Below are 27,777 nucleotides of genomic sequence, written 5' to 3'. Positions count from 1 at the left end.
AATATTCCCACGGTCGGCAACGGGTTAACCAGAGGACATAATTAAGGAAGTGCCCTCCCCATGCTCGTAAAGAACCGGCATTGGCCAATGTTCAAGTGACAAAGGGGATTCACAGGATGTGACACAAGAGCCTCAAGTTGCTCAGGAGCTGGAGCTATTTCCTAATCTTCTTTAAAAACAAACATTTCCCAGACGGCCCAGTCTCTACCTGGTTAAAAAAAAAAAAAGGATCATAAAACACCACACCAATAAACAGCAGAGACAATTAATAATAATAATAATAACGTTGGTATTTGTTAAGCGCTTACTATGTGCAGAGCACTGTTCTAAGCGCTGGGGTAGACACAGGGGAATCCCACCTGGGGCTCACAGTCTTAATCCCCATTTTACAGATGAGGGAACTGAGGCCCAGAGAAGTTAAGTGACTTGCCCACAGTCACCCAGCTGACAAGTGGCAGAGCTGGGATTCGAACTCATGAGCCCTGACTCCAAAGCCCGTGCTCTTTCCACTGAGCCACGCTGCTTCTCGTGGCGCCAACCAACCAAGGCGCCGTCAGTCGATACCTCCACTTCACTCCTCGGCCAGCTACCTTCACGTCAGTACGCGCCGGACCACGTCACGTAATCGCTTTTATCGCGCAGATGATCAGCTCGAATTCACTCTGAGCTAAGGCCCTTCCAGGGAATTGAACGCCTGCTCCCAGCTCTAAGCTTCCTTCTGAGTGACACTATGGCCTGCAGCAAAGTTCTAACTTTTTAGGTCTGTGACTGCACTGGTCTGTCGGGGGTGATGCAAAACCTGAAGTCACAGGTTGAGAGACAGGAAGCCAACGAGCCTCTGTGGTGTAACCACACCTACGTTTTCAAATTCAGAGATGAAAACATCCTCGCCTTCGACTCTTGAGTACTTCCTGCAGGGATCAGTCGCTACAAAGACTCTCGGCAGCCTCGAATATATTTTCAGACACCGAGGGCGGGGCGTCGGCCTCCATCTCACTGTTCTCATTCAGGCAGGGTGGAAAAGCCATCAGAATGTTCTCGGATGTTGAAAGGAACACGGATCAATTTAATGAGCGTTCCCGCAACTGCCCCCTGGCAGACGCTGCTGGATATCGGAACGGGAAGACCTTCCAACTTGGGGAAATACCCTCTCCCGAACACTGCCACGGAGTCACGTGGGGTGTCGGAAGGTCTGCAGGGAGTGTCTTTATTGCCAAATTGTACTTTCCAAGCGCTTAGGACAGTGCTCTGTACACAGTAAGCGCTCAGGAAATACGACCGAATGACTGACTGGTGAACGCTGACGGTTCCTGGCATTCTTCCGCACCCTTTGCTGCCGACGGACCACAGACCAATCGACCGTAGCCCCTTCCGAGTTAGCACAAGGCGGTGCTGACAGTGAGGGAAGTTGTAAAAACAGGATGTCCTCTCCCATCCAAGATACGGTGTCCGAATGACTACCCGAGGGAGGGCATTTCGTCGATATGTGGCTGCCCTTTGAGCCCAATAAAACTTCGCATCCATGCTTAAATCCACAGCGGCTCTCCATTGTTACAAAAAAATTAGGAAAAGGATCGTACGTCAATAAAATCATGTCATCCAAAGTGAAAAGCACTTATGACGACCGGATAATCAACGGTCGAAGCTAGTCATCGGTGACTATTACAATAACAATTATCACCGGAGGAGAGGGCTTGGGCCGGCTCCGGCTGGACTGGTGGGTATTTGGGGATGGCAGTCCGCTTCTGTCATATTTTCAATCTGCCACCTCGAGTCTCAAATTGCAGCAGGATTTTGCAAATGGTCACTTGGCACACAGAGCTACCGCTACCAAAGATCATTTTAAGGTGTTCAACCGGAGTGGTCCTCAAGATGATCGCCCCTTAACTAGAACCTGGGGTAGTACTCGCTCTGCACCCCTCTAAAGACAATGCTCTCCTCCTCTTCTATTTTCTGATCATTCTCCACCCTCTCTGAGCCCCACGCTTGGGCTTTGGAATCAAACAATTCCCTCCAATTCACTGCTCTTGTGCATCACCCGAGTCCAGGCAATTCTCACCGAGTGACATATCCCATGATATTGACCCCTTCCCCATTCGCACAGCCACTCCCCTTGTTTTTGTTTCGTTTTCTCTCGATGTACACGTTAAGCATTTCCTGTGTGCCAGGCACCGTACTAAGCACTGGGGCAGATACAAGCTCATCAGGTTGGACGCAGTCCATGTCCCACGTGGGGCGCCCAGTCTTAATCCCCATTTTACAGATGCGGTAACTTAAGGACCGAGAAGGTCAGTGACATTATTATTGATAATCGAACTTAGTGAATGCTTATTGTGTGCAAAACACTGTACTAAGCCCTTGGGAGAGTACAATATTATATCACACATTCCCTGTCCACAACGAGCTCACAGTCTAGAGGGGGAGAGAGTCAGTAACATGAACAGGTAAAAATTACATATACACACACACACACACGCCGGGGGGAAGGGAGAGGTCACCCAGCAGACAAGCGCCAGAGGCGGGATTAGAACCCAGGTCCTTCTGATTCCCAAGCCTGCGCTCTATCCACTAGGCCACGGTGTTTCCCCGAATCCCTAATTCAAGACCTACCTGCCATAGACCCAGATGACTGCAACAGCCTCCCCGATCGACTCCGTCTCCAGCCCTTCCCCTATTCCAATTAATCCTACATAGAGCAGTAGGGACCACCGTCCTCCAGCGTCAGATTAAAACTCTGAGACCGTGGGCTTCGAAGACCTAAACGTCCTGGCTTCCCTTTACGTACCTGCCATCTCTCACCAGCCAACCTGTGCTCTCAGTTCCACCCCTGCAAACACGCTCACCATCCCTTTCCAAGTCATCATCCATCAGTGGTATTTACTGAGCACTTACTCTGTGCAGAGCACTAAACTAAGTACTTGGGAGAGTGCAGTGGAGTTCAACCCAATGTTCCCTGCTCACGAGGAGCTTACAGCCAATGCCTTTCCCTCTTCTTCACTGAATTACATCCCTCTCCTCCTTCCAAGCTTTACTTCATATCCCCACGACTCTCCCATCAATGCTATTCACCGAGTGCTCACTTTGCGCAGAACATTGATCGGAGCTCTTCGGAGAGTACAAAACGGTCAGTAGACGCGCTCCGTGCCCTCGACAAACTTACTTCCAACAAGGAGACTCTTCTAGGCTGACAACCCCACTCCTCCATCCATTCCTCCCAGCGGTGTCTATGTAAAACACGTGTAGATTTTCAATAGTACTTTGAAGTTTTACGCCCCGGAACTTGCACTTCTGGTCTAATTGACTGCTGGTGTATTCGTGTTGATCCCGTCTCTCCCATTAGATTTTAGCGTCTTCCTCTTGCTTTACAGCTCCCTCGGACCCAGGGCGCCGTTAGAGAATTGCACGGCGGTCGCGTGCGGGCTGGGCTTTAGAAAGTTGCGAGTCAAAAACGAGTTACTTGAAGACCGCCTGCAGTTGAATACATTCAACAGAAGGAAACGAATTTTGGTCACGATAACCCTCATCGTTTCTTGAGGGTACAATGTCCGTAGGCGAAGCTTCCAAGAGCGTGGGAGAGGTTGTCTTGTTTTTGTTTCGTTCTGTTTCGCTCTGCCATCTGTCTCCCCCGATTAGACGGTGAGCCCGTCACTGGGCCGGGATGGTCTCTATCTGTTGCCGAATTGTCCATCCCAAGCGCTTAGTACGCTGCTCTGCACATAGTAAGCGCTCAATAAATACTACTGAATGAACGAATGGTCAGTAGGTGAAGTTCCCATGAGTGTGGGAGTGGTGATCCCAGAAAAAGCCCCCCTTTTCCTCTACTTCCCCTCCACTCCCCATCACCCCGACTGGCTCCTTTTGCTCTACCCCACTCCCTGCCCCGGAGCACTTGTGTATGTATGTACATATTTATAATTCTAATTATTTATATTAATGATGTGTATATATCTAGAATTCTACTTATTTATATTGATGCCTGTTTACTTGTTTTGATGTCTGTCTTCCCCCTTCTAGACTGTGAGCCCGGTATGGGCAGGGACTGTCTCTATTTGTTAGAGAAGCAGCGTGGCTTAGTGGAAAGAGCCCGGGCTTGGGAGTCAGAGGTCGCGGGTTCTAATCCTGGCTCCGCCACTTAAGAAGAAGAATAATAATAATGTTGGTATTTGTTAAGCGCTTACTATGTGCAGAGCACTTTTCTAAGCCCTGGGGGAGTTACAGGGTAATTAGGTTGTCCCACGTGGGGCTCTCAGTCTTAATTCCCATTTTACAGATGAGGTAACTGAGGCACAGAGCAGTGAAGTGACTTGCCCACAGTCACCCAGCTGGCAAGTGGCAGAGCTGGGATTTGAACCCATGACCTCTGACTCCCAAGCCTGGGTTTTTTATTTCCACTGAGCCACACTGCTTTACTTGTCAGCCCTGTGACTTTGGGCAAGTCACTTCACTGGGCCTCAGTTCCCTCGTCTGAAAAATGGGGATTAAGACTGTGAGCCCCAAGTGGGACAACCTGATTCCCTTGCGTGTACCCCAGGGCTTAGAACAGTGCTCGGCACATAGTAAACGCTTGACCAATACCGGCATTATTATTTGTTGCTGAACTGTACTTTCCAAACGCTTAGTACGGTGCCCTGCACACAGTAAGTGCTCAATAAATACGACAATGAATGAAAGGGGAAGAAGGAGACACAGACACAACACCACTGTCACCCCACGCTCCCCCGCCACACCACACCAAGCACAACGGTGACCTTCCCCCTCGGCCGACGGGATCAAGAGAGACAGAGAGATTACGGCATTACGGATTACGGCTGGCATGCTCCCATCTCTGTTGCCAGCTCATTCCTTGCTCTGAATGAAAGGGGTTGTCGCGGATGCTGCCAGGAGCCGGGTGCCAGCTAACGGGTTATGCCAAGCATGGGGAAACCGTAGGCATGGGTGCCCTCTTGAACCCTGGTGAGTAGCAACCAAACTTTCTCATTTTCTAAAAATAACCCCCACAGACCTGATATACACTTGGCATCGACTCAGAGACTTACGCAGCGTTCGATATTCCTCTGTCTGAATATCCGGAGTGCTGGAAATACCTCAGGGCCTAGCAACTTGCCCACTCATCCACGTAAAGAGGAGGGCGGTTTGTAACTCTAAGCGCTGACAGTGTGTGTGCAGGGTAGGACCTCCAGTTTTCCCAGTCTGGCCCAACTTTTAACCACAGAATACTAATCTTTTTCTGTTGGCTGAAACCAGGAGAGGAAAAAAATTCTGAAATCTTCCAGTTTTCCTTCCATTTTCACTGCCTCAGGTAGATATAGGCTAATTTATGACTCCACCCTCATTTGGCTCCGGCCCACGGCCGATTTAAAGGAAGCTCCTTATGGGTAGGGGGTGTATCTCTTATATGGTTATACCGTACTCTCCCAAACGCTTAGTACAGTGCTCTGTGCACAGCGAGCACTCAATAATTCATCAGTCTGTGTGACGAACTGTCAGCCCCTCCACTGTTACCAACAAAACCAACTTATCTGCACAATGTGAGAACGAGGAGGACTGGTCACTTAGGCATGTGTCAGATATTTCCTTTTGCTGCTCATTTTCTTCTTCTTCAATGACAGCCCATGCTCAATTCTGGCTTATTGCTTGGGTGAGTATCAATATGCTTCTCGCTGCCATAGGCAGCCCTTCTCCTAAAACCGGGATTCGGTTACTGTTACGTTTTGATCGACGATGGAACTTAAATGCTCTGCAATAAGCATGGCTGGCTTAACATTGCTATATAGGCTTAAATAGGAGCTGGAAGGTAGAGGATTTATTTCATCAATAAATAAATCAACTGCAAACATCTGAAAGGAACAATATTACCCCGGGGCTGGGGGTAAGGGAGAGTGAGGAGGAACAGTGCAGTGTGGAGCATCAGGTAAATAATTAGTACCACCCGGTCCAACCTGACCTGCTTCAAAGCAGAGCTTTTTTCATTTCTTGGTTTTGGGGGGGGGGGGTTATTTTTTGGTGGGGGGCGGGGGAAAGGGGATGATTCCTATCTGCTTATTCCAATCTAATTAGTCTGGATCCACCCCAGTGATTGCCACAGAATAAGTACTTACCAAATGCCACAACTACTATTTCTATTATTTCAGCTGGTGGCCGTGACCTCTGACCCAACCTGCGAACTCATCGTTATGATGGTATTTGTTAAGCGCTCACTATGTGCCGGGCACTGTTCTAAGCGCCAGGGTGGATACAGGCAAATTGGGTTGGACATAGTCCCTTGTCCCATGCGGGGCTCACAGTCTCAATCCCCATTTTACAAAGGAGGTAACTGAGGCACAGAAGTGAAGTGACTTAATAATAATTATGGTATTTATTAAGCGCTTACTTTGTGCAGAGCACTGTTCTAAGCGCCAGGGTAGATATAGGGTAATCAGATTGTCCCACGTGAAGCTCACATTTTTTTTTAATCCCCATTTTAACAGATGAGGTAACTGAGGCCCAGAGAAATGAAGTGACTTGCCCAAGGTCACACAGAAGACAAGTGGTGGAGGCGGGATTAGAACTCACGACCTCTGACTCCCAAGCTCGGGCTCTTTCCATTAAGCCACGCTGCTTCCCAGATTCCGACGGTCACTGCAGTTCGAAATGCCTTGCCTCACCACCCGTCAGCCGCCTCCCCTCCGCTCCTCTACAAAGCTGGCTTTCATCCAAACATTTGGGCCTTTCCGGTTTGACTTTCACCCCCGATATTACCAATGAAATACTTTCCACGCAGATGTTGTTGCATGAAAATCATAAAAATAAAAGCTAGACGGTAAATTGTTCTGCACTTAGCCAGTATTGACTTACCCACTCGCTTGCGATTATTCCTTACATTTATTCCCCCGCGTGACGTAACTCTTAATTCAAATAGCAAGGTAAATATGTACCAGCAATTACGAATGCAAACAATTAAATGTAAACTTCGGTGTGCATCAAAAAAAATAGGCTTCACCACAGCTTTGCCTCTGTTGACTTGAGGTTCTCCTGAGTCCATACGCTTCAGCCCGTCGAACACGACTGGCAGTTCTAAGCTCTCTTAAATATCTACCACTCGTGGCACTGAGCTCTCAGAGGGCTACCGCCCGCCAGCCGTATCGGTTGCTTCCCGGCAGAGTGCTGCTGTGTTGGGTGAAGATTTCCTCGGGAGTTACGATCTACTTACTGGATGGTATCTTTCTGATAGCTATGTACGGTAAAAGCTCCAAATCCCAGCTTCCTCGTAAAACGGTGATCAACGAGGCCGATATTCTCCAGGACGGACTACCCGTCATGGCAGATTTTCGTAAAATCGTGCATCTGAGGATGCGACGTGCAGGATTCACTGCCTTTTTGTTAGGAATAATAGAGCTAACCATACATATCTTAGTCAAAACTAGTTACTACTACCTACCTTTTAGCTACGTACGTCCAAAACAAAGCTCATCTTCCCCCCCAAACCCTGCCCTCCCTGACTTTCCCATCACCGTGGCCAGCACCACCATCCTGTCTCCCAAGCCCACTACCTTGGCATTATCCTAGATTCACCTCTCTCAGTCAACCAACTCAATATTTCACCCAATCCCGTCAGTTCGAAGAACTTTACAATATTGTTAAAATCCACTCTTTCCTCAATGTTGATCCAAGCACTTAGCCCATCCCGTCTCGGTCACCGCATCGGCCTCCTCGCTGACCTCCCCGCCTGCACTTCACTCTGATGCCCAGGTCCTTTTTCTTCAAGAACATTTAGTCCGTTTGTCCCCCCACTCCTCAAGAACCTCCAGTAGTCGCCCATCCACTTACAGTAGGCTTTGAAACAATCAGCCGGCCCCTTTCTACCTTATCCTTCTGATCTCTTACTATAATCCACCTCGCACGCTTTGCTTCCCTAATGCCAACCCACTCACCACACCTCAATCTCACCTATCTCGCCACCAACCTCTCGCCCACGTCCTGCCTCTGGTCTGGAACGCCCCCCTCCTTCAGAGAAGCAGCGTGGCTCAGTGGAAAGAGCACGGGCTTTGGAGTCAGGGCTCATGAGTTCGAATCCCAGCTCTGCCACTTGTCGGCTGTGTGACTGTGGGCAAGTCACTTAACTTCTCGGTGCCTCAGTTCCCTCATCTGTAAAATGGGGATTAAGACTGTGAGCCCCACGTGGGACAACCTGATTCCCCTATGTCTATCCCAGCGCTTAGAACAGTGCTCGGCACATAGTAAGCGCTTAACAAATACCAACATTATTATTATTATTATTATTATATCCGACGGACGATCACTCTCCCCACCTTCAAAGCCTTACTGAAAACACATGACCTCTAAGAGACCTTCCCCAACTACGCCCTCATTTCCTCTTCTTCCACTCCTAAGTGCAAGGGCAACGCAGAGGATGTGCATCCTTTATTCACTCCACCCTCAGACCCACGACACTTAAATATAAAACCATAATTTATTTCATTAACGTTGCTCAGGCCAGGACTCTGCACACAGTAAGCGCTCCACAGAGACGACCGACTGAAGTGAGAACTGGTTTCTGCCAATTCTAATGATATAAAATGTTTTTATCCAGTTCTACCGACTTTACCCAGTCTGGTGAGCAGGTAATTTAGAACCTCCTTACAATCAATCAATTCGTTGTAATATGCGTACACTGTATTTTGTAGGGCAGAAAAGCTTTTGCAAAGTCTAACGGTAGCATTTTATGCAAAGCAAGTTAAAAAGGAACATACGTTTTATATGGGTACCTATTCTTATTCATTTCAATAATTTCTTAAAAAAATTATTTACGAAAGTGTTCAGTTTTACAATGGTAAATATAGCAAGTATTTTGTACTGGTACGTATTCTCATTTCAGTAATATTTTAAAATAATTCATGAAAATATTCAACATTAAAAATATTAGTAAGTAAAAGTCACAAGCTTGTTGTTTCATTTTGAAATCTTTTTCTTCTAGTTCATTTGATTTTTCTATGTTCTATTTTATTAGTTTTTACTGAGGTAGAAGCGACAAGACCTAGCAACTATTTTAAAAAGCAGCAACTACGTTTCAGATCATGGATTTGGGCTTATATCAGACACTGCCAAGACTTCTAATAATAATGATGGCATTTGTTAAGCGCTTACTATGTGCCAAGCATTGTTCTAAGCACTGGGGAGGTACAAGATAATCAGTTTGTCCCACACAGGGCCCACAGTCTACATCCCCATTTTCCAGATGAAGGAACTGAGGCAAAGAGAAGTGAAGTGACTTGCTCAAAGTCACACAGCTGAGAAGTGGCAGAGTCGGGATTAGAACCCATGACCTCTGACTCCCAAGCCCGGGCTCTTTCCACTGAGCCACGCTGACTTCTAGTTATTCCTAGAGAATATCAGTGTTGTTGATGACAATTAGGGGCATCTAGTTTTTACTAGTGAAAACTAGGATGAGAAGCCATGTGGCTCGGTGGAAAGAGCCCAGGCTAGGGAGTCAGAGGTCGTGGGTTCGAATCCCGGCTCTGCCCCTTGTCAGCCGTGTGACTGTGGCAAGTCGCTTCACTTCTCTGGGCCTCAGTTACCCCATCTGTCAAATGGGGATTAACTGTGAGCCTCACCTGATGACCCCATATCTCCCCCAGCGCTTAGAACAGTGCTTTGCACATAGTAAGTGCTTAACAAATGCCATAATTATTATTATTATTCTGAGGTCTCGGCAACCAAAGCCCCATGTGGGAAAGGTATCGGAACGGATTGGTGCGTTCGGACCCTCCCTCGTGCACAGTACAGTCCTCGGCAGACATGAAGTGCTGACCCTACACCACAATTATTATTATTGCTTTTATTGACTTAGTGCACTGTTAAATTTATAGACCATTTTCTCTTTACCAATAACCAATAAAAGTATTATGAACCCACGGTAACCCCTGTGGGACATCAGTCAGGACTATTTAATAAGCTCAACTAAATAGACGGGGCACCGATGACGCGTAATAATAAGGATGGTGGTACTTATGAAGCGCTTACTATGTGCCAAGCACTGTTCTAAGTGTCGGAGTACATACAAGGTCATCGGGTTGTCCGGAAGAGAGTGTTGTGCGGAATTTCTACAGCACAAAGAAGCATCAGTCAGTTCCTTAGCGGACGTCCGGCCACGCTACTTCTCATAGCCGAATCAAAGGGAAGACTGATTTACATCCACGCTGTTTTCAGCTGATATCGCTTCCGGTGTCGCTTACCTATTGAGTACTGCTTCTCTGTCCGCCAGGCGACTCTTGATTTTACTAGTCAGGTAGTCCAAGAAGAGGGTCCAGATATCCAAGCAGGAGAAGTAACCTTCATGGGTAGGCTGAATGCAAAGGCAACCCAGATACACGGTGTTACTTACGGCAACAATCTTGTTTAGGAAAGAAAAACCATCCCACTCACCACCGCCACGATCCTTTCATTTCCACCCAAAGGGTAAAACCCAGGGGCAACCGATTTACTTTACTATTAGAAGTCCGTTCTTATGCCGTCGAGTCGTTTCCGACCCATAGCAACAGAACGGACACAACTCTCCCAGAACATCCCGCTCTCGCCATCTGCAATTGTTCTGGTAATAATAATAATGATGATGATGATGGTATTTGTAAAGTGCTCACTATGTTCCAAGCACTGTTCTAAGCGCTGGGGCAGACACAAGGTGATCAGGTTGTCCCAGGTGGGGCTCACGGTCTTAGTCCCCATTCTACAGATGAGATAACTGAGGCACAGAGAAGTTAAGTGACTTGCCCAAAGTCACACAGCTGACAAGTGGTAGAGCTGGGATGCGAACCCACGACCTCTGACCCCCAAGCCCGTGCTCTTTCCACTGAGCCACGCTGCTTAGAGTTTTCTATGGAAATCATTAGAACTATGTACTATATACTGTTAGAAGAGTAACCCATATTAATTATTTCTTCAGAAAATGGAACCGAGGGATTTCATCCATTCCTTATCCGACCCTCTGAGGTTTTTGGTTCCATCCTATTCTACCTAGTTAGAAGCATTCTAGTTTTGACCGGTTGATTGATCCTAAGTGAAATTTCTCATCAGTTGGGAAAAACTCTAGCATTAAATCTTATGTAAATAACTGCAATTGTGAATCTGCTAAGTGGAGAAAAAAAAATCTATCGAGACTTCTCAGATGATGAGCGGCAGTCAGTTCTGGTAATTGGCAGAAGCACGGTGGAGAGTGAAGAAACTACTGCATCCGCATATTGTATTGATCCTGGCAACAACATCCCATTAAACTGAGCAAAGGCTAGAGAGTCACAGGACGTGGGTTCTAATCTCCCTAACTTCTCTGTGCCTCAGTTACCTCATCTGTAAAATGGGGATTAAGACTGTGAGCCCCACATGGGACAACCTGATTACCTTATTCCTACACGGGCACTTAGAACAGTGCTTGGCACACAGAAAGCACTTAACAAATACCATTATTATTATTATTATTATTATTATTAAGCAAGTCCTATAGGTGGGCAAATACTCTGAATAAATAAGTGTACCTGCCACGTCAAAAGCAATCTTTTCCTTTAAATAACGGCAACAGAGGGATATGAATATAATTTAGCCTTATTAAGGTCACATCTCCTCCAAGAAGCCTTCCCCGATTAAGCCTTCTATTTCCCGATCCCCTCTCCCTTCCGCGTTGACTATCAATCAATTGCATTTATTAAGCACTTACTGTTTGCAGAGCACTGTACTGGGCACTTGGGAGAGGACCAGCACTTGGATCTGTGACCTTTGAGAATCTGATACTCGCCGCACTCTCAGTCTCCCAGCACTTATTAACATATCCGTAATTTATTTATTTATATTAATGTCCGCCTCCCCCTTCTAGACTCTAAGATCGTGGCTACCATCTCTGTTGAACTGTACTCTTCCAAAAGCTTAGTAAAGTGGCTCTGCACCCAGAAAGCACTCAATAAGTACCCTTGATGTTTGATATCCTAGCTCTGCCACTTGTCAGCTGTGTGACTCTGGGCAAGTCACTTAACTTCTCTGTGCCTCAGTTACCTCATCTGTAAAATGGGGATGAAGACTGTGAGCCCCACGTGGTACAACCTGATTCCCTTGTGTCTACCCCGGTGGTTAGAACAGTGCTCTGCACATAGTAAGCGCTTAACAAATACCAACATCATTATCTGCACGGTTCAGAGGGGCCATTGGCAGGCCAGGAGAATTTCTAACACTAGGACGTTCCCGTATATCTACCTTCAACCCGGTCGCGCTACCCTCTCCCGCTCTGCTTGCAGACTGCCGCGAGTGGCAATTAAAATGTGCAGCGCCCAGCTCGGGAACACAGACGGAGAGTGGCCATTTGAGCTGCTGAACTAAACCAAGGTTCATTCATCCCTCTTTAGAGGACTCATATATAAATAGAATATTATTTTCTAATGTCTAATAGGTATGCAAGGGCTTCAAAGCACTTTGCAGAGAATACTTCACCTCATCAGAACAATGAAACAGCAGTGTGGCTCAAAGGTGAAGAGGCGATTAGCGGTCGGACCCATCTAAACCCTCACTTATCTAACTTTGAAGTGAGACCACGATGGGTACAAACGCTAGTGTCTAGATAAAGACCCATTTCACCTGGCTTTTTAATCAATTGTACCATGCCATTCTGCACTGCGCTACTGGCATTCACTTCAGATAGGGACTGACAAATGGCTCCCTCCAAAAACAATACGGCCACTGCGTACCGCAAGACTATTAAAACGCACAAGTAGCCAAAATCAACAATTCAAGAAACGCTACGACTGATTTGCTCACTTCGACTACTGACGAACTCCCTCGGGCACTTAGGTAGAAGTAGTTTCTCGGAGCGGGGTGGGAGCAAAGACGAGAGGGGGAGTCGGGACATGTGAAATAAGGAAACAGGTGTGACAGTGTCGTCAGGAAAGCGGGATCCAGCGGCGGCCAAAGGGCCGGGTTAGGGTGGGAGGAAGGAAAGCTTTAGAAAGCGGAAGAGAAGAGAGTTAAAAGAATGCCAGAGGGGCCTGGGGAGACGAGGGTAGCTAGAAGAAAATCCAAATCAACCAATGGTATTTATTGAGCGCTTACTAGGGGCAGAGTACTGTTCCAAGCCTTTGGGAGAGGACTATATAAGAGAGTTAGTAGACACATTCCTTGCCCACAATGGGCTTTCAGTCTATAGGGGAATTCTGGGGATGGAAATAAAGCCAAGTTGTAGGCAGGGAATCAATCATTGTATTTTTTGAGCACTCGCTGGGTGCAGAGGACTGCACTAAGCACACAAAATATTAAACAACAATATAGCAGACACATTCAACAGTGCTTGGCACAAAGTAAGCGCTTAACAAATACCATCACTCTTATTCCCTGCCACAATGAGCTAAGAGCTAAACAAGCAGGGCTGAGGTGGGGAGGTGGGAAGGAGGGGACAGAGTATGATAACAGAAAGCAAGCCTCAAACTTCAGCCTTCTCTCCGTTTACACACGCCTCACCCTTCCGATCCATCTTCTCGTCAGGGCGCCGTGTTTCTGTTAGCCCTTGCCTTCTTCCAACTCCGTTTCCCTCTTACATTTGTGGCTATGAGGGCTGGCAGAAACCTGAATTTAGGAATGCAAGACTTCACGTGTAACCTACTGGCTCCTATCTTTCCCCTCCACTGTCATTTGAGCTGCCCAGGAACTTTTTGGTCTCACCTCTTCACCCTCTCTTCTAGAAGTGAAAATTGGAGGAAGAGGGAGAAGAGTGAAGAAGCGATGGCTGTGGAGTACTCCCCCATAGTGACACAGAAATCCTCCTTTCAGATTTCCGGGGGGCGGTGGAGGGTGAGAGGGGAGTAAATGTCAAGTCTGAAATGCTTAAGAAATGGAAGGTCAGAGGCCTTCCACGCAAAGACGAGGCTTCATCATTTTTTGAAAATTCCTAGTTTTTAATCACAACTCTGCTTAAAATGATTCAACTAAAATTACCCTCTTTTAAACAGGCCAACTCAAAAGCTCTCCAATGGAACAGAAGCAGCCGAACAGTGTGGCCAGGCTACCCAGCAAATTCACTTCTTAGCAAGGAAGGACCTTGGCATTTTTTCCATAGAGGTGAGCCTCCCTAAAGGTCTACCATCTTTTTAGGGTACCAACTATCTTGTTTTTGTATCACGTCTAATACGAAGGGGGCGTTTAGCATTAAGAACAGCCCACGCTGTACCTACATATTCTAGTCAGGTATAACAGATATTCCAATGGCTAATGACACCGCCATCTTGGACGCCACAAGTGAAGGCCAGAGGGAGGGCCCTCGGCTTTCGCCACGGCTTCCACTGCCTCCAGTTTTAAGCTACGATAGCTAGCTTGTACCTTCACGTCCTGTCCCCTTCTTGTTGGGCTTGCAGTAGAGAGCTACTTCCTTTCCCTCCTCAATCTGCAAACAATCAGCCACACCGATCTACGCTCGTCGACATGCGCACCCACGGTGAATCCTTTCTGTGGAGCGGTCCCATCGGCAACAGGTAAAAACAGTCGCTCCACTGGCTCATGCCACCCCCGTCACGGCAGCCACAGAGGAAAACCAGAGGTAGGGCCCTAAGCTTTCTCCACAGCCTCGGCATCGCCTCCAGCTTTTAGCTACAGTGGCTAACTTGGAACCTCATGTGCTCTTGTGGCCGGCTAGTCCCTTTCTTGTTGGGCTCGAAGACGGAGCTAGCGACTAGAGCAGCAGCGGGAAATTCTCACATTACCTGCTCGTACGGCTACCGCTCCGCTTTTCATTGAGCTCCTCAGAGTCGTCCCCTTTGCTAGAAGCCTAGCCAAAAGCAGATTACCAGAGGCAAAGGCAAGTATAAACAGGTATCCCGGCTACAGCCTGTTGCCACGGGATCGCTCCATCTGATGACCTCTTCAAGCAATCAATCAATGGCATTTATTAAGCGCTCACTATATGCACGACACTGTGTTCGCATAGCCTAAATGGGAAGAGGCTCTTCTCTGCCCCTTGGGGCACCAAAGCCTTCCTCTTAGAGGCTCATATGTCTCACTTTTTACACTTGCATAACTGAGTTATCCGAATGGTCCCTCTACTCTGCGGCCTTCTCGACTTGGGCTTCCTTCGCCCTTCTGTCCTCTCGTTTCATTCAACACGCAATTGTTACTGCTTGGGCCCCCGCTAGGTACCTGTAGGGAACTCCAGATCTGACACCATCTTTCTCTCCTAAGAAGGCCCAAAGGTTCCCCTCTTTAAGACTCAGCCAGCAGGAATACGGAGGGTCAAAATTTTATCTGAAATGGAGTTACTAACTTCCAAACCTAAAATTCCGTCACTTAACTCTGCATCACCTCTAACCGGTCCCTTCGAGTCTCCAGGAGAAAGACAGACAGAGCGATATCAAAGGCCCTCTCACCGTATTCATTTCCTTAAATTGGCAAAATACTGTCCAATTGGTTACACGTCTAGGAGATACATTAGCCTGCCCCACTCATTCCAGCATAGAAAATATAAGAAGGTGAGAAACCGAAATGCCATACCTGATGAAATGTGTATTTGAACAACAGTGTCAAAAACTCTACTACAGGAAACTGAGAGTAGGACTCAATCCTCCTCAAATGGACGCTCACAAAGAGACGCAGAAAATCAGTAAACTTCTCGATGTAGCTATATGAGGGAAATAGATAAAAAAAAATTGTAAGATCTCTGCCTCTATTAGAAAGAGAAATAATTTCAATAAAAGGCACTGGGAAATGAAATGCAAAGAAAATCATTTTCATTACCAAAATATGATTATTAATAGACAAAGCGCAGTTAAAAGTATAAGGCCCTGCACCAATTACCTACAGGACAGGCAACCCTTCAATCCATTACCACCTGAAACATAGCAGAGAAGAATCTAGTCAAAAGCGACTTTAAAGTTTAGTATTTAATACGGCTTTTTCATAAGCAATTACTTATTCCCCTCTAAATAACTGGTATCACAACACACCTTAGCTAAAAGGGCAAAAGATCGATAAATGAATGAATAGAGCATACCCCTCACCTAATTCTACCACTGGAAAGAAACACATCCATCTGGTCAACAAGATTCCGCGGTAGGAAACCTAATTGAGGTAATGCATGTTTCAAGAGCGGTGGGAGCAAATTGAAGGCTCCCAAGAGGCTCAGCAATTTAGCAAAACACCTTCGTGGTCTGAAGACTGACTGTGATGGTAATCGAAAACCAACCAAACGTCCCAACTCTCCAAAGTTAAAAAATGTCAAATTGTAGATGGATCTCAAAAACGCTTTCAATAAACACCGGTGAATAAACACTGTCTTTGTTGGGCACGGTGACCGTAATTATGTACACACATATGATCGCTTCACAGCAAAGAGTGGGGCAGAGCTGTTTTCAAGTACTCTGATTCAATACCTAGTATTGTGAACACGACTGAACCCCTAGCATAGCACAGAATTTTAAAAATCCTTGAAGAAGTTAGAGGGACAAATTATTTTCAATCAAATGTTAAAAAAATCATAAATACCCCATCATCAGATCTAGTTACAGCAAGTCTCGGTTCACTTACAGCTAAGTCGTCTGAAACAAACCTTCTCATCACTACAGATGCAAGAAGCAATTCTAGTTCTTTCATTCTCTTTTTACAAAAAAGGGGAGTAGAGTTTGCTATTTCACACTTTGGACAAACTGACCCACAACTGAAAAACGCCTTCTTGGTAGGATAGGATAACAATTCCATGTTGGCTACCTCTGACCTCCACCAGAAAATGAAAAGTTAAGAGTTGATTTGCACTTAATTTATCGGCTCATCTGGCGGGGTGGATGCTCCTCTGCAAAGGTCAAATAGCTTTAACCCATCATTGGTATGTGCTGAACATAAAACTGTGTACGGAGTATTGTCTTGGGAGCGTACAATTAGAGAAGCAGTGTGGCTTAGTGGAAAGCGCAGGGGCTTGGGAGTCAGGGGGCGTGGGTTCTAATCCCAGCTCCACCACTTGTCTGCTGTGTGACCTTGGGCAAGTCACTTCACTTCTCTGGGCCTCAGTTACCTCATCTGCAAAATGGGGATTGAGACCGTGAGCCCCACACGGGTCCACCTGATTACCTTGTATTTACCCCAGCACTTAGAACAGTGCTTGGCACATAGTAAGTGCTTAACAAATACTATAATTATTATCATTATTAATCATGTTCCCTGACCACGAAGAACTCAGCTGAAGTACCGATTAGCTGTCATTCTCAATCTTTTAGACCTCAATTAAAATATCTTCTCCAGGAAGTCTTCCTTGAATAATCTCTGTCAGTCATTCATTCAATCGTATTTTTTGAGCGCTTACTGTGTGCAAAGCACCATACTAAGTGCTTGGAAAGTACAATTCAGCAACAAAGAGAGACAATCCCTGCCCACAACAGGTTTACAGTCTAGAAGTGGGGAGACAGACATCAAAACAAGTAATGAGGCATCAGTAGCGTCATTATAAGCAGAATTATAGATAAATGCACATCAAAACAAGTAAACAGGCATTAATGTAAATAAATGGAATTATATATACACAAGTGCTGTGGGGCAGGGAGGGAGGGTAGAGCAAAGGGAGTGAGTCGGGACAATGGGGAGGGGAGGGGGGGCAGAGGGAAAGGGGTCTCAGTCTGGGAAGGCCTCTTGGAGGAGGTGAGCCTTCAGTAGGGCTTTGAAGGGGGGAAGTGTGATTGTTTGGCGGATTTGAGGAGGGAGGCCGTTCCAGGCCAGAGGTAGGAGGTGGGCCGGGGGTCGACGGCGGGACAGGCGAGAGTGAGGCCCAGTGAGAAGGTCAGCATCAGAGGAGCAGAGTGTGCGGGCTGAGACGTAGAAGGAGAGAAGCGAGATGAGGTAAGAAAGGGCAGGGTGATGGAGAGCTTTGAAGCCAATAGTGAGGAGTTTTTGTTCGATACAGAGGTTGATAGGCAACCACTGGAGATTTTCGAGAAGGGGGGGTGACATGCCCAGAGCGTTTCTGTAGAAAGATAATCCGGGCAGCAGAGTGAAGTGAAGACTGAAGTGGGGAGAGACAGGAGGTTGGAAGGTCAGAAAGGAGGCTGTTGCAGTCATCCAGTCAGGATAGGATGTGTGACTGTACTAACGTGGCAGCTGTCTGGACGGAGAGGAAAGGGCGGATCCTGGCGATGCTGTGAAGGTGAGACCGGCAGGTTTTGGTGACGGATCGGATATGTGGGGTGAATGAGAGAGCCGAGTCAAGGATGACACCAAGGTTGCGGGCTTGTGAGACGGGAAGGACGGTCGTGCCGTCCACAGTGACGGGAAAGTCAGGGAGATGACAGGGCTTGGGAGGGAAAGATAAGGAGTTCTGTCTTGGACGTGTTGAGCTTTAGGTGGTGGGCAGACATCCAGGTGGAGATGTCCTGGAGGCAGGAGGAGATACGAGCCTGGAGGAAGGGAGGGAGGAGGAGAGAACAGGGGAGGAGATGTAGATTTGGGTGTCACCTGCGTAGAGATGATAGCTGAAGAGGTGGGAGCGAATGAGTTCACCAAGGGAGTGAGTATAGATGGAGAACAGAAGGCGACCAAGAACTGACCCTTGAGGAACCCCGACAGTTAGGAGCCGGGAGGGAGAGGAGGAGTCCGTGAAGGAGACCGAGAATCAACGGTCAGAGAGATAAGAGGAGAACCGGGAGAGGACGGAGTCCGCGAAGCCAAGGTTGGATAACGTGTTGAGGTGAAGGGGATGGTCGACAGTGTCAAAGGCAGCCGAGAGGGCGAGGAGGATTAGGATGGAGTAGGAGCCATTGTTTTGGGCAAGGAGGTCACTGGTGACCTTTGAGAGGGCGGTTTCGGTGGAGTGGAGGGGACGGAAGCCAGGTTTCCAAGAGGGGTCCAGGAGAGAGTTGGGGGAGAGGAATTCAAGGCAGTGAGTGTAGACTAGCTCCAGGAATTTGGAAAGGAAGGGTAGGAGGGAGATGGGGCGATAACTGGAGGGGGCTGTGGGGTCAAGGGAGGGTCTTTTTAGGATTGGGCAGACATGGGAATGTTTGAAGGCCGAGGGAAAGAAGTCATTGGAGAGTGAGTGGTTGAAGATGGAAATTAAAGAGGGGAGGAGGGAAGGGACGAGAGTTTTTATAAGGTTCATTCATTCGATTCAGTCGTATTTATAGAGCGCTTACTGTGTGCAGAGCGCTGCACTGAGCGCTTGGAAAGTACAATTCAGCAGCAGTTGGGAGGGAATGGGGACTGATGTGTATGCGGAGGAAGGAGAGGAACTTGAGAAGAAGGAGATCTCCTCTAAAGGTACTGCTGGGAAGGATGGGAAAGTAGAAGAGGGGGTCGAGACAAGAGGGAATAGAGGAGGGGGAGGGGTGATTTTGGGGAGCTCAGACCTGATGGTGTTAATTTTCCTAATGAAGTAGGTGGCCAGATCGTTGGGGGTGAGGGGTGGGGGAGGGGGAGTGACAGGGGGCCTGAGGAGGGAGTTAAATGTCCAGAACAACTGATGAGGGTGATGGGCCGGGGCGTCAATAAGGAAGAGAAATAGTTTTGCCGCGCAGAGGAGAGGGCAGAGTTAAGGCATGAAAGGACAAACACAAAGTGGACAGGGTTGGCCTGCTGTTTAGCGTTCCGGGGCTCAAGCATAAGAGCGGAGGAGGAGGACGGTGGAGGTGATCCGCGGCTGTGGGTTAGTGGTGCGAGAGCAACGGAGGGATAGGGGAGCTAGTGAGTTGAGCTGAGTAGAGAGGGTGGAGTTGAGAGCATCTATTTGGTCATCAAGAGTGGGTAGAGAGGCTAGGTGGGGTGTGATGTGCTGAGAGAGATGGATGGATGGGGTCAATATCTCCCCACCCCATTTTTTGTCCCTGCTGTGTCACCTAGACACCAGAGTCCATACCCCCAAAGCACTTGGGCACATATCTTTACACTAGGTTGCTCACCCCAACCTGTAATTATTTTAAAGTCTGCCTCCCTTTAATGTAAGCCCCTTGAGGGCAGGGATTGTGTCTACCTACTCTATTCTCCCAAGTGCTTGGCACAATGCTCTGTACTTTCACTTTCTCTAAGTGTTCAATAAATGTCACTGATTGATTAATTATCCTCAAAAGTAACAAGCCTTCAGTAATCAAGATAAGGAGTAACCGGGACAGAGCATGCAACAGAACATGAAAATGGGAATTAAGACTGTGAGCCCCATGTAGGACAACCTGACTACCTTGTATCTACCCCAGTGCTTAGAACAGTGCTTGGCACATAGGAGGCACTTAAATGCCATAATTATCACTATTATTATTAAAAACAGAAATTTGAGGACTGGGTCCTATCTGCAACACCCCCCGTCATATAAAAAAATCCTACAAAACTGAGCAGTCTGAATTTCATCCCCTTTCCCACCTTAAATTGTAAGTCCCATGTGCAGACAGGGTCTATGTCTGACCCGATTACCTTGTAACTACCCCATTGCTTAGTTCAATGGTTGGCCCAGAGTAAGCGTTTACCAAATACTCCAATTTATATAATTATTACTATTATTATCTCTCCTACCCTCTTTCTAGAGAAGGTGCTAATGAAGAAAGTGAAGCAGGAGGAGGGAATAGAAGGAGAAGCAAATGACCTATTTAGCAAACTCCCAAGAGTCAAATGAAGTTTTTGGACCCTCGTGCCATAATTGAAAACACGTTCTTTTGTTTCATTTCGCCTCCCAGCTTTCATTGGATTTATAATGATAATAGTATGTGTTAAGCACTTCCTACTGTACCATCAAGGTCAATGACCACTTAAAACAGCCAGAGCCGGCAGAGTATCACGAAGGGGCTGTTTTCCATTGCCCTGGAGGGGGAGGGGTCCCAAAAGCCTGGCACTGCATTTTTGAAAAGCAGAATTTCTTCTTGAGCGTTTTCCTCACAGAATTCCCCAGGTCAGCAGTTCTGTGGTGAAAAATCTCCAAGATGAAACGTCCCCTCGGCACCAGCCCCGGGGAAAGCGACGGGCTTGGGTTCTCGCCCGGGGACAAAAGAGGACGGGTCTCTCCTCCCCGGGGCCCAAGTCACAGATTCATATCAAGCCACCTCACTATAAATACATCAGATGAATATTTCTGCATCACCGAACACTCTGGGACAGTGGTCCTGTTTTCAGAGAAAAACTAATAAAGGAAATATGTCTTTGGAATAAAATCATAATAATGAAAACGAGCAACCTGATCACTGAAAGACGCTAAGGCAGAGCAGTTCTGAACAGGTGGGTTCCCCAGAATAGAGAGAGTTAATAAAGCAAAATATGCCCCTTTTTTCCCATCCACCTGATTTCAAACACCCAAGACTACTGGTGCAAAACAAGTTACCAACATGGGACATAAGTTGATGAAGCAAAGAAGGATGAGAAATTACGTGCTCAAATTCTGTCATCTTTCAATTTATGCAGACGCTGTTTTTAAAACGACGTCATTGGAGGTCAAAGTGTGCTACTTGGGAAAGAATAAAGTTGACCAACAAGAGATACTTTTACCTACACTTAACCAAAAAAAAAAGGTCTTAATTTGACAACCTTTCCTGACCCTAACAACGAAATTTTAAAGCTACCTTAAATACAAAAAGCTCAGTTCATTCCCATCAGTAGACTTCTGTAACATCTCCCTAAATTCAGATTGCTTACAGCACGACAAAGGAACTAAATGTCCACTTGTTGGAAGGAACCGTCATTTCTTCATCTTTCTCAAACCTGTCAGTGTGGAATTTGGGCTCCACGGGAAAAGTCAATCACCAGTCACTTAATTCTCCTCATTGAACTTCTCTCCTCTAATGGAAGTGCGCCTTCCACTCGAAATGCAGGAAAATAAAAGCACTCCCATATGCTGCAAAATAGTCTTCAAAACTTCCTCTTCTACTTTAAAGGCCACTTGGAAAAAAACTGCCAGATGATACCAACCTAGAAAAGACATACTGTCATTCCCGTACCTCAACGGGCCTCTTCTGATGCTCTTGCCTATGAGGGGAGCCGTTTCAGCTCTTGGACCACCTTAGACCTGTAGTCGAATAGTAAGGGATGGGAGAGGGAGGATGGGAGGAAGAGGACGGGAAAGAATACGGCAATCCTACACACCACTCCATTTTGGCAAACTCGATCCCTCTCGCCAGCCCTCGGCCGCCCCCGCCCCGCTACAGTGTTACGCTTACCTGCAAACACCTACCTTTCTGCTCTTCCCCGGGGGGGTTCAGAATTCTGAAATCAAAGAGGATTAAAGACGCTACGCACAAAAGAGATGAACGGTAAGAGCTTTTCCGGAGAACACAGACTCTCATGGCGGGCAGTTTTCCTGCCCTCTAATTCTCTTACCTTTCATCTAGCTCCTCTAATCGGCTCTTCACCGTGTGAGCGTTGTTATCCCTGGTGATTTTCTGCAGGAGGTAGAAAGTCTGCTGGAACATGCGCAGCAAATATTCTTCAAACTCCATAGGCACGCAATTCTTGGACATAAGTTCATTGATGCACGACATGGCCAGGACCCCAAGCTTGCCGCGCTCCTGACCCAGGACACAGTTCTGACTGCTGCCGTTGACGGATGCCATCTTTCTGGCTCGGATGTCACAGCCGAAGCGGGCAAAGTGGAATATCGTGGTGAGGAGGGAAGGGGTGATGCTGGTAGACAGAGGAATCCAGCTGAAGAGATGGGCCAGGCACTCCAGGGCCAGGGAACAGATATACTCACTCTCGGAATCAAGGATAGGGATTGGCTGATTCAAAAGTTTGGCCGCACTGGGACTCTGCAACAGGTTACTTAAAAGGTCACCTGAGAATAACAGCAACAACAAAAAAGAACATTTATGTACCTCTCACCCAAATTCAAAGCATTTTATTGCACCCCTCCAAACCACTCCTCACTACCTTCCGTTTTTTAAAAAAGGATCTGGGACGCTGCAACTCTAAACTACACCTAAGTGCAATTTGGTTGACAGGATGCCTCAATCACAAGGCCCTGGTGAGAAAAACCAAGAGCGCTCGTTTTAATGTTTGCTTTAAAACAATCTGAATATTAGCAAGTCACCCAAAGTTGACCCCGCCTTATGTTGATTCAGAAAGTTTCTGCCCTAAGATTATGGGGTCATTTTTAATGTTTACCCTCATGATCAGAAAGGACAAGTCAGTTGAAAAAACATCTCTGAGATTTGAAACCTGACTCGGCAGAAGACACTTGAGAAAGTGGTTTCATTTTACCCAGTCTTGGGCAAGATTCTGGCAACTCTTTTTCCCATGCCCAAGCTGTTTGCAGATGCAGCATATTTTACAATCGGAAAAAGGGCCACAAAAGAAGCTGAACCAGTTTTCAGTGGACTTTCATTCCAACGGTACGCGGATTAATTTATCTTCCACGGTCTTTTGCCGGAGAGGGCTCGTCAGGCAGGTCGACAGGCCCGAAACCTCACACTGTATTTACTCAGCTCCCAAAGGCTCAGGGAACAACTAACCCACTCTGCAACGACTTCTGGACAACTCAGAAAGGTCCCCCTGAAATTTGTTCATTCAATCATATTTATTGAGCGCTTATTGGGTGCAGCGCACTGTATTAGGAACTTGGAAAGTACAATTCAGCAACAGAGACAATCCCTGCCCACAACGGACTCACAGTCGAGAAGCGGGGGAGTCTGAAATATAAAATATCAAATTCGTAGCCCAATTCAACTGAAAGTGTATTAAAAAAAAAATCCAATCTAACAGTGCCTAAAACTTGGTCCTGAGTAAGAATGCGGGGTTTGGGGTGTACACCCATCTGATTGTGAATTTCCACTACTGGCTACGGTATCAATGGGGCTGTTCCCACCCCACTACCAATGTCCACTCCACCTCCTGCTTTCAGGAGGCTATGTATGACCGAAAAAAGAATACATATGCACACCAATCAATACAAACTTTGTAGCTTGGGACTGACTGTTTGTGAATCAAATATAATCTTACCTCTCCCACGTCACCGTCAAAGCAAATCAGGTAAACAACAGCAAGCGCACTACCGAATATATCGCCGCCCTCCCTCTCTCACACGGCCACAGCCTTGGCATTACCCTGGCATTATCATCTCTCATTCGGTCACCAAATCCTGCTGGTTCTACCTCCCCAACATCTCCATACTCCACCCTTTCCTCTCCACCCACATGGCTACCACTCTGGTCCATGCACTTGTCAAATCCCTTTGATTACAACTGCAGCCTCCTCGCTCCATCCTCCCTGCTCCCCGGATCATTTTTCTCAAAAAAAAAAAAAAAGTCGTCGAGTCCACGTGACCCCACTCCTTCAAAAAACCTCCAAATGTTGTCCATCCATCCCTGAATCAAAAAGCAGCCCCCATCGGCCGCTTTAAGGCGCTCGATCAGCGCTCTTCCCTCTATCTCTCTTCGTGCCTTTCCAATTACAACCCAGCCCACACGCTTGACTCCTCAAATACCAACTTATTCACACTGTGCCTCGCTCTCATCTCTCTCGCTACAACCCAGTGCTCTTGCCTTCCCTCCTTCCTAGAACAATCTCCCTGTTCAATATCCAATGGGCCACCAACTCTCTCTGTCTTCAAATCCCTCCAGGAAGCCTTCCCTGATTAATCTTTCACATCGCCACACTATTCTTCCAATCTTCTGACCCACCTATGCAGTTTGAATCCGTACCCTTTAAGTCCTTTGGTACAAGTCCCCCTTCGACACCTACGTCCACATCCTCAGAGCTGGTTGCCTCCCCTACCTGTAATCAATCGATCAATGGTATTTACTGAGCACTTACTACGTGCAGAGCACCATTCCACGTGCTCGGCAGAGTATAACAGAATTATTTTAACGTCATTCTTCCCCCGTTAGACTATAAGCTTCTTGAAGGCAGATATCACGTCTCCTTATTCAACTCTATCCCGAAGTGCTTTGGTACAATGCCTTGCACACCAAACCCACTCAAATGCCACAGATCGATGGACATGTCTGTTCTATACAACTGTGTTAAAGAAAGATAGATGGGCTCCAGCCGGTACTGAGTACAGTGAAAAGGAGGAACAGAGAGTAGCAGAAAGTACCTATAAATAAGCAATTTTGTATAAAAAAGTTTTGCTTTCAGTTTCATTATTTTTGCCTTTGTTGAACTGGTTGTCGCAGCACTTTTGGAAGAGGGAGGGACGAAGACAAGATGGGAATAGGGCTAGAAAAACGAGGAGGAAATAATTATAATAAAAATAATGGCATTCGTTAAGTGCTTACTATGTGCCAAGCACTCTTCTAAGCAATGGGGCAGATACAAGGTAATCTATTACCCTATTTATTTTGTTAATGAGGTGTACATCCCCTTGATTCTATTTATCGCGATTATGTTGTCTTGTTTTTGCCCGTCTCCCCCGATTAGACTGTGAGCCCGTCACTGGGGAGGGACTGTCTCTATCTGTTGCCGAATTGTATATTCCAAGCGCTTAGTCCAATGCTCTGCACATAGTAAGCGCTCAATAAATACCACTGAATGAATGAATGAGGTTGTCTCCCACGGGGCTCACAGTCTACATCCCCATTTTCCAGATGAGGTAACTGAGACCCAGAGAAGTTAAGTGGCTTGTCCAACGTCACACAGGAGGCAAGCGGCAGAGCCGGAATTAGAACCCACGTCCTCTGACTCCCAAGCCCCGGCTCTTTCCGCTAAGCCGCGGTGCTTCTCTGCAGAGAAAAGGAGCGGGGAAGAATAAAACCGTAGGGGAGATGAGAGCAGTTAATAGGAATGGCAAGAGAAACAAGGGGGAACATGTACGTGTTTCTCCCCATTGTCCCCCCTGAAAAAAAATCCCACCAAATAAGTAACAAAAAGCCAAATTCCCTGGGAATAACACCCAGCAGGATGGAGAACAAAAAGTATCATTTGAGAGACTGTCGATCTAAGCAATACTGGTTAAAGGCTAACCCCAGCTGGAAACACTTCCTTTATATCGTCAAGAATCTTAAACTCTGCAACTTGCAGAAAATTCTGGCCCTTATTTCTGACCTACAAAAATCAGTGCTTAGGAACCTGCACCACATTCTGTTCATCTAAGAGTTGGGCCTTCAGCTCTGATTTCGGAGCAGGACTCTCCCATATGCGGACACAGTTTAAAGAGAGTTTTCTATAAAATGCAATGCCGAAGAGAAATCTTGCTTTTTAGTTTCATTCTGTTTCGCTCTGTAGCATTCAGAGATATAAATGGAACAAACACTTCTCAGTGTGATGGGAAAGAAATGAAGACATGATGGAGTCTCACTGCCACTTCTCTATAATAATAATGTTGGTATTTGTTAAGCGCTTACTATGTGCAGAACACTGTTCTAAGCGCTGGGGGAGATACAGGGTCATCAGGTTGTCCCCCGTGGGGCTCACAGTCTTCATCCCCATTTTACAGATGAGGGAACTGAGGCCCAGAGAAGTGAAGTGACTTGCCCACAGTCACACAGCTGACAAGTGGCAGAGCCGGGATTCGAACCCATGACCTCGGACTCCCAAGCCCGGGCTCTTTCCACTGAGCCACGCTGCTTCTCAATTAGCTCATCTGTAAAATGGGGATTAAAACTGTGAGCCCCACGTGGGACAACCTGACTACCCTGTATCTAACCCAGCGCTTAGAACAGTGCTCTGCACATAGTGTGGCTCAGTGGAAAGAACATGGGCTTCGGAGTCAGAGGTCGTGGGATCTAATCCCGGCTCTGCCACTTGTCAGCTGTGTGACCTTGGGCAAGTCACTTCGCTTCTCTGTGCCTCAGTTCCCTCATCTGTACAATGGGGATTAAGACTGTGAGCCTCACATGGGACAACCCAATTATCCTGTATCTACCCCAGTGCTTAGAACAGTGCTCTGCACATAGTAAGCGCTTAACAAATAACAACATTATTATAGTAAGCGCTTAACAAATGCCACCATTATTATTATTATTATTACTACTGATAAGTGTTATTCCCCTCGGCCTGCCCCAGGCTACCATTTCCTTCTATAAGGAGGACGCTGGTCCCCCGCTTTTTGCAGCAAACTGGAAATAGAAGAGAAATGGGAAGGCGGAGATTCAGCAAGGATTTCTAAGGTTTCTCTTGGAAACAAACAAGTCCTCTCCAGCTTCAGACATTCCTTATTCTCCCTCGCTTTGGCTGTACCCCTTTCCCATCTCTGGATGCTGGGACCGGGCCCTAATGCTTCATTTCAGATCTGCAGAGACATGAGTCACGTGTGCTTCGGCACTAAAAGGAACGCTTTAGGTAAGTGGTTAGGCAGCAGGACTATTTTGGGCAAGTGTGGTTGTTGGTTTTTTAGAGGTTGTGTGTGTGTGCGTTATTTTTTCAACTAACTTCTGTTTACACAACGTGACATGGGCTACCTAATAAATTTCTCCGTATCTGAACAGGGAAGACCAACGCAGCTTTCCTACCCTTAGACTCAGTGGTACTAAAAGCAATATAACTTTGGAGAGATTGCAGAGACGGCTGCATTTTGACCGTATAAAAGGAAGTGCGACCAGCTGGGCCCGTTCTTCTCGAGAAGCATCGGTTAAGTCATCTACACAGTCGTAAAGTGATGGGGCAAGATCTAGTGACCTCATCTGGGGAGGGCCCCCCCTCCCGTTTCGGGGAAATGCTGTCGAGGCTACCCCTTTAAATGCCGAAACGGGAAAGAGTTCGTACCAAGGTTTGGGGGTTCTTTTTTTGAAAAAGGGAAAGAGGAAGTGTAAGAGATTAAGATTACTTAAAAACCTCCTGATTTAACAGTTCAGTCCTACACAAACCAGTTTATTTTGCTTTTCTTCTAATACTGAATGCCTTTAGATCTCAGGTATATTCTAAACATGCCCCTTTAGTCAACGGTCAAGGGAGGGGAGA

At 46.8% G+C, this 27,777-nt stretch overlaps 1 protein-coding gene across 2 annotated transcripts in view; it reads right to left on the bottom strand.

Annotated features, from left to right (window-relative positions):
• Positions 1-27,777, bottom strand: part of XPO6 (exportin 6) — a 137,734-nt gene that overhangs the window by 42,461 nt on the left and 67,496 nt on the right. For both annotated transcript variants that reach the window (XM_029055139.2, XM_029055130.2), the window contains exons 7-9: positions 22,264-22,717; positions 15,487-15,613; positions 10,212-10,321 (exon numbers count right to left, since the gene is read on the bottom strand). In XM_029055139.2, coding sequence (XP_028910972.1) covers positions 10,212-10,321; positions 15,487-15,613; positions 22,264-22,717 — 691 coding nt within the window. The remainder of the gene's footprint in view (positions 1-10,211; positions 10,322-15,486; positions 15,614-22,263; positions 22,718-27,777) is intronic.

This window comes from Ornithorhynchus anatinus, chromosome 2, assembly GCF_004115215.2.
Source record: "Ornithorhynchus anatinus isolate Pmale09 chromosome 2, mOrnAna1.pri.v4, whole genome shotgun sequence".
NCBI lineage: Eukaryota > Metazoa > Chordata > Mammalia > Monotremata > Ornithorhynchidae > Ornithorhynchus > Ornithorhynchus anatinus.
This window is presented reverse-complemented; position numbering and strand designations above follow the sequence as displayed.